This window comes from Borostomias antarcticus, assembly GCF_949987555.1.
Source record: "Borostomias antarcticus genome assembly, chromosome: 16".
Lineage (NCBI taxonomy): Eukaryota > Metazoa > Chordata > Actinopteri > Stomiiformes > Stomiidae > Borostomias > Borostomias antarcticus.
In genome coordinates this window covers 9,581,097-9,592,458 of record NC_140249.1, presented here as the reverse complement: position 1 = coordinate 9,592,458, position 11,362 = coordinate 9,581,097, and the positions used below count along the sequence as shown (strand labels likewise).

The 11,362-nt window shown below is 43.1% G+C and overlaps 1 protein-coding gene across 1 annotated transcript in view; it reads left to right on the top strand.

Annotated features, from left to right (window-relative positions):
• Positions 1–2,046, top strand: part of sptbn5 (spectrin, beta, non-erythrocytic 5) — a gene marked incomplete at both ends in the record, with an annotated part of 62,145 nt that extends 60,099 nt beyond the window's left edge. The window contains 2 exons of the mRNA XM_084451285.1: positions 1,523–1,698; positions 1,901–2,046. Of these exons, the coding sequence (XP_084307411.1) occupies positions 1,523–1,698; positions 1,901–2,046 (322 nt within the window). The remainder of the gene's footprint in view (positions 1–1,522; positions 1,699–1,900) is intronic.
• Between the last annotated feature and the right edge of the window lie 9,316 nt (positions 2,047–11,362).

Here is an 11,362-nt window from a genome sequence, read left to right as displayed (position 1 = left end):
CAAAGGTTTAAGGTGTTTGGATGTAAATTCCTCAACAGTATGCTTCCAATCGGGTTTTATTTATCATTTAGCATAGAACTATTTTCACTCGCAGTACATACTTGTAAACTTCCACTTGAACTTTGACTGAGTTTGGAGGCTACCATAGAAGAACAGCCGCTTCCGGGTCACAGGTCGACTGTAGTGTTGGAGAGCTCTCCGGAGCCTCGTTGCAGGTAGAAAAATTAAAAGGGGAAAGGAACATCAGACGAAGGGCGGAATACTTTAACTTCAACTGTAGTTTTATTTGGCAGATCGGGGTGGCTCTGTGAGTTTCCTGTCTTTGAAAACGAGAGTGTACGGTGTTTTTGAGGGATTTTGTCTATGCACCCATTGAGTGTGTTAGATATCTGCTGTTGTATATGATCATAAATAACCTTAGAACATGGCTTATAATGCCAAATTATGAACCTGTCCTTTAAGAAAACAAATCTATATATATAAAAAATAATAATTTAGACTAGTCTAAATGCTGTTTTTAATTTGGATTTAAAGAGAGAAAAGTGCCAGTAGACAGTAGGCTACTTCAAGGGGACGGCTGTTCCACAGCAGAGGAGGGGGCCGGCTGTTCCAGAGCAGAGGAGGGGGCAGGCTGTTCCAGAGCAGAGGAGGGGGCCGGCTGTTCCACAGCAGAGGAGGGGGCCGGCTGTTCCAGAGCAGAGGAGGGGGCCGGCTGTTCCAGAGCAGAGGAGGGGGCCGGCTGTTCCAGAGCAGAGGAGGGGGCCGGCTGTTCCAGAGCAGAGGAGGGGGCTGGCTGTTCCAGAGCAGAGGAGGGGGCCGGCTGTTCCAGAGCAGAGGAGGGGGCTGGCTGTTCAACAGCAGAGGAGGGGGCAGGCTGTTCCAGAGCAGAGGAGGCAGGCTGTTCCAGAGCAGAGGAGGGGGCAGGCTGTTCCAGAGCAGAGGAGGGGGCCGGCTGTTCAAGAGCAGAGGAGGGGGCCGGCTGTTCCACAGCAGAGGAGGGGGCAGGCTGTTCCACAGCAGAGGAGGGGGCAGGCTGTTCAACAGCAGAGGAGGGGGCAGGCTGTTCCACAGCAGAGGAGGGGGCAGGCTGTTCAACAGCAGAGGAGGGGGCAGGCTGTTCCAGAGCAGAGGCCCAGTCTGCCGCTGAAGGTGCTCCTCTGCCTGACCAGCGTGTCCTGAAGAGGCTGGGAGACCTTGTCCATTATGGCCCACGGTCTGGCCAGCGTTCCTCTACTGACCAACTACTGTCACGGCGTCCAGGCTGACTCGGTGTAATCTGTGTTGTGTTCAGGAGGTCATGGGTTGTAATCTGTGTTGTGTTCAGGAGGTCATGGGTTGTAATCTGTGTTGTGTTCAGGAGGTCATGGGTTGTAATCTGTGTTGTGTTCAGGAGGTCATGGGTTGTAATCTGTGTTGTGTTCAGGAGGTCATGGGTTGTAATCTGTGTTGTGTTCAGGAGGTCATGGGTTGTAATCTGTGTTGTGTTCAGGAGGTCATGGGTTGTAATCTGTGTTGTGTTCAGGAGGTTGTCTGCGTTCAGCCTGAGCGCTGAGACGGAGAGCCAGGCGTTGGGGGAGAAGCAGACGTGTGTCCAGCAGGGCAGAGAGACCTCTCTAGAGAGAGAGCCCCCTCCCAAACCTCCACACACCTACTACAACATGCACCACTACCCAGAGGGAGGAGAGACCGCGGGACAAGGTGTGTGTGTGGGGGGGTGATCGATGTGTGTGTGTGTGTGTGTGTGTGGAGGTGGGGATGTGTGGAGGTGGGAGTGGGTCAGCTGTTTGTGTTGCACAACAAAGCTCATACATGAAGCATGATTTGCTTCAGTGAACGTCACTCTAACAGGGTGTGTGTGTGTGTGTGTGTGTGTGTGTGTGTGTGTGTTGTCTTCCTTTAGGGAACATTATGCTGACAAGCTTCCGGACCCTGGAGAGGAGCAAGCCTCCCTCGACCCCCCCTCCCCTGACCCCCCAGGTCCTGGAGGAGACGGGCCTCAAGGACAAACCCAGGACCAGCGTCTTCAAGAAGCTCTTCAAGAAGTGACCCGGGTTGGCTGGGAGCAGCTCATTCACAAGCCAATCATTCACCACATCAATGCTTTACTCTCCTCGTTAATCATGACTGAGCCTTCATTTAAAATTGCTTATAAGTGCATTATTAATACATTATCATCAGAACATGAATACTTGTTATTTACAATCTGAGATTATGAATGTGCCTTTCCAGATCTCTGCTCAGTGACTTTATTCATTTTCTTGATGATAATAATAATAATAATTGAAACATTCGAGATCCACAGGTCATTGCCTTGTTTCATTCAATTTGCAATGACACTGCAGTATACGATAATACGAACATTCATGTTTAAATCAAAGTCTATAATCATATTTAGTAATTGTTGATATGATATGCTGGATGAAATCTTACCTTACTTAGATTGATCACACCAAACATTAGTATTAGTCGTTTTTACCACTTTGTGACCTGTTGTTTTACTTGTCTCTGCAGTATTTCTAATTTTTCCATGCCTGTCGTTTTTGTTCTGGATATAACATAGAATTAATAAAATATGTTTTCCACAAATTCTATAATTGGTATAGTGCAGGGCTGGCTGGCTGGCTGGCTCATATCATTGCAGTTCCCTATTTACTTACAGTAAAAGGTGTGGACGAAGTGAGGTCAGGCCACGGTGTTCAGTCTAGTCCCGCAGCTGAGAGTGAACGACCCTTAGGACAAGTTCAATCTTCGGCCGCAAGATGGCGGCAGATACGCGGTAATGAGTATTCTCAGCGTCTATTCCTTGGTTTTCAAAATGAATGTAGCCTATAGGCCTACACTTCCAAAGTTTGTTGCAGTGGTTATCCTCTGGCCAGGGAAATGTCAAGGCGATGTCGAATTAGGTTATTTACAAGAATTAGTTAATTTGGCTATTTCTGGATTTCGGCCAACGCCCAAATTGTTTGTTTTGGCACTAGGCCTATATCGACTATTCTTCCTCGTTTCTGGGTGATGACTAGATGGATTCGTCTTTTAAGACTGGTGAACAAATCAAAGGAAAATATCCGATGATTAATTACGTTTCACAAACAAAATATAGGCCAGTAAAGGACACACATATAATTATTATTACTGCTACATTGATAGGCTATTATTGTTATTAGGCTATTACATATATTATAGTCTATAAAATAGCCTACGGTATATTTTAAGTAGGCCTAGGCATGTCTTTTATCTATTCAAATCTATTCATTTTGTTTGCAATATTGGTTAATATTTGCAAGGATTTCGATAGTGAGGGTTCAAGGTAGCCTACGCCAGTTGCGTTTTCATTCGATGGGCTCATAGGCTATTTGTCATTCCGATCACGCCTCACAAAAGCTGCAGCCGATGATCCGGCGAATCTCCTCGTCTGAAAAGAGATCGTGGAATCCAATTTATCTCGACTGCTGCTTTGATTCGCCATAGCCTCAGAGAGAGGTGACTCTGAGAGTTCATTTGAACACGCATATTATGTCCAAGTAGGCCTTAGGCCTATTATAGTTTCTTCCCTTTCCAGTGAAAGATTTTGTGCAGTTTGGCCTAGCCTATGGGTTTTCAGTGGATCGATTGGCCTATAGTTTCACTATAACCAGCCTATTCAATCCTCCGGCAGAAAGAGCCCGCGCTGTGTAATTTACTCTCAGGACAACAAGAGGGCATAATAATCGAATGCAGCAGTTCTCTGTGGCGCGTCTCTGTCTAGAGGTTTTACCTGCGATACCCACAGATATGAAAACAGAAAACATGGCGGTGCTTGTTTGTTTGTTGGAGGAGAGTCTCTTTTTATATTTATTTATTTGCTTGTTTGTTTGTTTGTTTATGATTTCTAGTCCACGAATGAGGACTAAATGTGTCCACAAATATTGAATGAGTTCAGTATTTCAAGATGCCGGGCTCACACTAACGGGTTTTTAAAATCCTAACCGATCATCACGGCCAAGGAAAATCTAAGCAGAAGTTCTTCTCTGGTATCTCAAACATACACTCACGACAAGATTTGAAAATAAAGGATCATCACACAAACTCTGTATACAGGATATTATCATGCCATATCATGGGGAGCAACGAACCACTGCCGCCTCGCGTAAAGTGGTGGCATCATAATCTAAATATCAGAGAGGCATCTGCCTGCAGGTTTACCTTCTCAAGACAGAGTGTTGCTACACCACTCTCAGGACACACCTTCGCCACGCCCACATCACTCTCAGGACAATGAGGCCACGCCCACAAAAGCTCAGGCAAAAACTACCAGAGCGATTTTCACAAAACTCGGGTGAGGGGTGTAGAATGGGCCAACCTAGAACCCATAACATTGTAGAGCCGATCCGAATAACTGGGGGGATATACAAAGGAAAATTAACATTTGTTCCACTTCAAATACACCTATTTTACTAGGATTACCGAATGGTTAAGGATTTGGACTGTCAGTGTGACGACCGGGGTTTGTGTCCCGATGTGGTTTTGCTGTTTTCGCAAACAATATTATCTTATCTTTCTATACATGTAAAACAAAATAATATCGGATTTATGACAAACAAATCAGATAAACGGTGATTGTATTAGGAAAAATTACATTTTCTTAGCCTGGATTCTATGGTATTACATATAAATCGTCGTTGTTGTCTTCTTCTTAATACTTCTTCTTCTTTCAACGGCGGCTTGGATCCAAGTCGTTGCGCAACCTACCGCCATCTATCGGAGCAGTTCGCTCCTACACTGTCCTGAGCGTGGCGGTGGTGTGTTCTGAGAGTGGTGTAGCAACACACTGTCTTGAGAAGGTAGGCCTGCAGGCAGACACTCTTGAAATATCAAACAAGTTTGATATTGTCGGGGCGGCCCGGATGAGTCTGTCAGCCGATCGGGAGGTTTAGGATTGCGTATGAATCTAAACCCCACACATTTCAAGATATTCCGGGCCGAACAACGGTACCGACCAACGGCCCAGCAGGGTGTGTTTCCCAGAGGCATCGTAGAGGCCTCGTAGCGCTACGTGCATCGTAAGAACGTCGTTAGGTCCACCTCTAGGTGGCGATGCGTTTCCCAGAGCCTTCTTAGGCCGAGGTATACCTTGGCTACGAAGGCTATGGGAAACAGCTCCACCCAAGGTACATCGTAAATTGCTCTTACGATGTACCTTCCCAAGATACATCGTAAGCCCTCCCTGGAGCCGAAGCGCTGTTTCCCAGAGCCTTCTTAGCCAAGGTATACCATAGCCAAGGGATACGTTATGAAGGGCAGTCTGAACCTATCGTAAGCTGTCCCTTGGCGATGCGCTCCGTTCATCCCGATAGTTTTCGCACGATCAGAGCAAAATTATACTTTTAAAAAGGACAGTTGCAATAAAGCGCATATCTATCTACCCTACCTGCGCGAACTACATCATTAGTGTACAATAAAAGGAGAGTCGCAATATAGCGCTCATCTGTCTACCCTACCTGCGCATAGCCTACATAACACATCATGGGAATTTTGTCGTTAAACATTTTATTGAGCCAAATAAAATATAGGGACTATCCATAATATAAATTCAACAATTTCTTATGTAAAGGAGCAATATTTTCTTATGTTAAGGAGCAATTTGATGGCATATGACTTTTCTGGCTGTCTGTACTCCACCACTATATAGGATACCGACAGATATTAGGCGAACTGATTAATCTATTGAGGCCTTCTAGACCCATAGTAGGGTATAGACACAGGTAATTAAGGTCCGCTTCTATTTAGTGTGTCACAGCCAACTCGTGCTTCGTGTAGGCCTATAGGCCTACATCATGGCTGCATGAAAACAATATTGTGTTTAATTTATGAGTAGTGTAGGCTATTGTGTCATGTAGGACATTTTGAAATGCCTATCAACATTTCCTACCTGACAGGACGTGTTTCCCATGAATTGAACATAACATAATGGGTGGTAGGTCATCCTGAGGAGGTAGGCTATATGCCAACTTCTCAGAACACAAAGTGAACAAAATCAGTCACTTATTTAGCTATCATCATCATCATCATCATCATCATTCTAGCTCCTTCCCACTCTGTGTCGTCAGCTGCCCCTACCCAGCCACCCTTACCCATTTTTTTTTTTTTTACCTTTGGCTCTCTGCTTTCTGTTTCCCCACCTCTGCCTTGTGGCATTAAGTGCTTACTGTGCTTTGTTATATGATTCACTCAAATATCATATTAGAGACTACAGGGATAGCTAACACATAATGGCCTACCATGTAGGCAACTTCTCTGTACCTATTTGTGCACTCTCCTGTTAGTCATGTCTCTCTTATGAAGTATCTAGCCCATGTTTACTATCTTAGCCAATAGACAAACATTTTCCAGGAGTTTGCTCGATCGTCTCGTTGAGAGAGGTCAGGGAAGAATTATTACAGCTCACTTTTCTGTCCCCCGGGTGAAACAGTTTTTGCTTCCCTCTGGAGTAGGCTATGTAGGGGTGGGACCTATGCCCACCCTCCCATTGCTCTCTGTAAAGCGCATTGTGTTGCTTCTGTGTATGAAATGCGCTATATAAATACAGTTTTGATTGACTGATCATTAGCCATCATCCTTATCGTATTTTTCCTGGGCTTTCAATAAGTCCAAGACTAGGCGTAGGCTATATGTCCAAATGAATGCTCTTTATTTTATATTTTGTAAATATACGATGTGTCTTCAGGTGCTCACTAAGGGATGGTCTGGGAAACACTCGTAGGAAAACTTCGCCAAGGTATACCTTGAGAAGCGTCGTAGAGCGCCAAAGTTCAGCGAATCTGGGAAACGCAGTCAGCTGCAAAAACAGTGATTGTCGTCAGGTCGTCAAGTTGCATATTCAGGCCTATGTGAAAATAGGCCTACATTTATTGAGATGCAGTCTAAGCTATAATTGTAATAGCACAATAGAACAATACACAACATAGCAGTGTGTGTTGCACTCTCTTCTGTGCCGCTCCAGAAAGAACATCACTTTAAATTCGTTGAAATGTTATTTCTCAAATTGTGTCCTTCATAAGGAATCCCTTCTGAGATTCCTACCCTGCAATCCTCTCCTGCAGGTCTAAAACATGCCGATAGGGGGCTCTGTACTGAAACTCTGTCTCCAGAATAACGAGGAGCCTCCTCTCTGTTGCCCAATGTCTTATTTCCTCACAACACTATTTATGCCCGAAGTGTAGCTATTATAGCCGTGTTTACATGGGCACCGTGTTTATATTACATTACATTACATTACAGTCATTTAGCAGACGCTTTTATCCAAAGCGACTAACAATAATTGCATTTAACGTAGGAAGAGCCAATGTACTACTACTTGCCAGAACTCACAAGTGCATCTTCTTTCTAAAACAAACAAGTGACTAAGAGCATAATCTAGTGCTGAAGGCAAAGTGCAAGAATCACAATCTAAAGTACAGTGCAATATAATATAATAAGTGCTTAGGTGGGAGGATTGTTGTAGTACTTCTTGAAGAGATGAGTTTTGAGCCTGCGACGAAAGATGGGCAGCGACTCTGCTGTCCTGACATCAGTGGGCAGCTCATTCCACCACTGCGGGGCCAGGACAGAGAAGAGCCGTGACCGTGTCGATCGACCGCAGGAGCCTCGGAGTGACGGGGCAACCAGTCGCCCTGAGGTAGCAGAGCGTAGTGGTCGGGAGGGGATGTAGGGTTTGACCATGGCCTGGAGGTAGGAGGGGGCTGTTCCTTTCATTATATGAATGAATGAATTGTTTTTCGTGTCAAGCCACTTTAAGTGGCCCATCCCACATAGGAATTATGAGACACCAAAATATAACATATCAACTTCCATAATAATAATATAATAATATAATCCCTTTATACATAATAATAATAATAATAATAATAATAGATCGGTTTTATATAGCGCTTTTCTAGGTAGGCTACTCAAAGACGCTTATTAAATATTGTGCAGTACTTGTTGAGTGGCCCCACCAATGTGTTTAAGCAAATCCATGACTAAACTCAATTTATTTACTTTATTCAGCCATGGATTAAGTTATTTCCAAAAGGTAAATTCTGTGTCTGAGACGAGATTACATTGTAAGCTCTTGATTTAGGGTTTACATAGGCCTAATTGTTTGCTAATGTGGAATAATAAGTTGGATGGAGCTCTGAACCAGTCAGGAGGTGGTTATTTGGAGGTTTTCCTGGAAGGTGCTCGGGTCTGACGGATATGCCTTTGGGCTTTAGAAAATGTCATTTAGGATGTATGCCTATGCTGGTAGGAACTATGTGATTGATAGGCTAAACATGAGGAAGAATCTAGAACGTGGGATGTAGGAATTTGGACTCCTATCCAGCCGTGAAAGTTGCAATCATCATCATCATCATCATCAACAACAACAACAACAACCAACAACAATAACAAATCAACATCAACATCAACAACAACATACACAGAGAGCGGTTGATTTCTGATGAAACGCTCCGATGCCCCCACTCATAGAGGGACACACAGGATAGGACAGGACCGGACAGGACATTATAGGAGAGGACAACACATTATAGGAGAAGACAGGAGAGGAGAGGACAGAAGAGGACAGGAGTATGTATCATCATCTCCTATTTCAGTGACGTTTCCCTATCAGAGGTGTAGCCAATGCTATCCCTTAGATGTAGTGAGAGAAATGAGAGAAAGTATGTAGGCCTTAAACGGCTGAATGGTAACAACTGGTGGATATTTAGCTCGGCTGACGGGGACAGGGTTTTCTCTCCAGTTTTCGGTCGCTCAAATGTATGAAAACATGCGTTCCGCGCCTTATTTGTGCAGGCAGTGCTGAGGGACAGCGCTGACAGGCGACCTTTCTTACTAAGTGATGCGATCGCGCTGCTGCCTCTGTCTGGGGATCACATTCTCCCTCCCTGGGAAAGTTGGTGGTAACCACGAGAAAGTTATCTACCTCTCCGCCTCAACAACTTTGCTGCATGACTTTATTCCATGACTGCTTAGATGTAAAATGTTGTATTCCGCTACATTCCGAGAGCGAGTTATTACCATTATCCCTAGGCACATGCATAATATGACTGAGTTGAAAATAAGAGAGATTAAAAAGGGCCATTTTTCTCGTCCTCTTATAGCGTTCCTTACAACTGATCTTGATTCTATAGGCTATCTTTAGCAATGAGAAAGGGCCCAATATTTTTTGATGTAGCCTAAGCGAATTCACGAATAATCAATTCAGTTCTCAAACATCCTTACCTCCTTTGGTACATTACGTCGCTATATAGGCTACATAGGCCTATAACAATTTACTAACATGTATATTATAAATATATCACATTATTTAAACAGTAGCCTATTGATACTACTACTACTACTACTACTACTACTACTACTACTAATAATAATAATAATAACTCATTATTATAATTGCCTTAGTTTAATATTATAACAATTAGGCTATAATTATTATTGTTACTATTTAATATTTAATTAATTGTAATTATATTATTATTGTTATTATTGTTACCATTACTATTACTAGGCTATTACCATTACTATTATTATTATTATTGATAGAAGTAGGCCTATAGACTATAAGTAGTAGGAGTAGGCTATTTGTTGTTGTTATCATGGTGATGATGGGCTATAATGTCCTATTACCAGCTTTATTGCTAGTATACTAGGGTATATAAGGGCTATTCTGGTAACTTTTAGGAAATGGTAAGTTGCTTAGAGAATCATGAAGGTGACAAAGGTTAGGTGTTAGACCGCTTAAGCCTCATTAAACCATCCCGGGGATATCAGCAGTAATGAGACAAAAATACCACAACGGATAGGAGAAATAAACATGAAAGAGAATTAATTTCCCCGGTTCTGCAATCGTTAAATCTGTGGCACCTTTCATTAGGAATATCCTTATAGCCAATAGACACAATTAACATCTCCCAAATCCTACATGACTTCAAAAACTAATGTCGACATTTCTCATCACATTGATATCTTTATTAAAAGTGCATAAAATAATATGTAGCCAAAAAAAGTAGCTGTGTGGGAAACCAGACAGGCTCTGTCTGTTGGTCTGTCTCTCCTACGCGCCTCCCTCCTCTCTCTCTCTCTCTCCCTGCGCCCTCGCGCTCCAAATGTTTTGGGAAATGTGTCTGCGTGCGTGCTTGTGCGTTTGTGTGAGAGTCTGTGGCACATCCTATCAAACACAGATATGAATTCACCTAAACAGACCAACACAGACACAGAAACATCTCAATTTGAACTAGGCCATTGGCCAGGACGTAGCAAACATGGTATTTTGCGCTGTGGAACACGTTGAACCCTTTAGTGTTAAACATATGCATAACATTTTACTCCGAGTTTGAGTTGATAATTTGAAAATTCAGAAGTCAGATTACCAGAGTTTGATTACTATATCACAATATCCGATACTAGCAGGCAGGAGTGTAGTGGTGACTAAAGAAGTGAGTATACTGAAGTAGAAATGTTACTTTATAGGCTACTTTATTTACTAATTTTACATGAGTGGTGTTTAAACAAGTGGGTATACTGTTGGTCCATGGATAAAGAAGTGGGTAGACTGTTGGTCCATGGAAAAGAAGTGAGTATACTGTGTTTGTGTGTGTACTAGTCTTAGCCTACAAATGATGAATTAAGTTGGTTATTCTTTTAAAAATGCTACTTGCTACTTAAACATAGTTTGTTATTTTTCATTTGTGGTAATTATTCCTATTATGCAAAAACCATGGATAACAGTGCATTAATGCATTCAAATCTAAAATGCCTAATTTTAATAGTTCAATATGCTTGAGACATAAAGTAGGTCCTCAGCAGAACCTTTCTTTTCCACTCATGTTTACCTTCCACTGTATGTAAACAAGCTGGGGAGACGCAGAGAAATGTTAGGTCAGCAATATCCAAACCAACGAGGTGGATTTAGGTGATGTGATCTATTTTCTTGGTATGGTTTTGGTCTGAGGGGAGAGAGACTGTTAAAAGGGGTGAATATGTTCTACATTGCAATGGAGGCTCAGTGTGTGCGTGTGTGTGTGTGTGTGTGTGTGCCCGCGCGCGCGCGTGTGTATCCTTGCGCACTTTGGCAACTGCTAAGAACTGCTCCACGATTGGTTGAAACCTAGGAGGACGCGTTAATACTTATGGTGCTGTGGTTGGCTGCGCACTGTAAAGGTTCCACCAATTTTTTTTTTTTACAGCTTAGTGTCTGTGGCTCCGTAATTAATTGTAGCTATCTGTCTCCTATCGATGTGTTTTTTAAGACCATGAAATAGTTGTTTTTTATTTGCAGAGTTGCCGGCGTTAGAGATTGAGACCCAACTGTGCTGCTGGTTACTGCCATTATACCTTGCGTGTG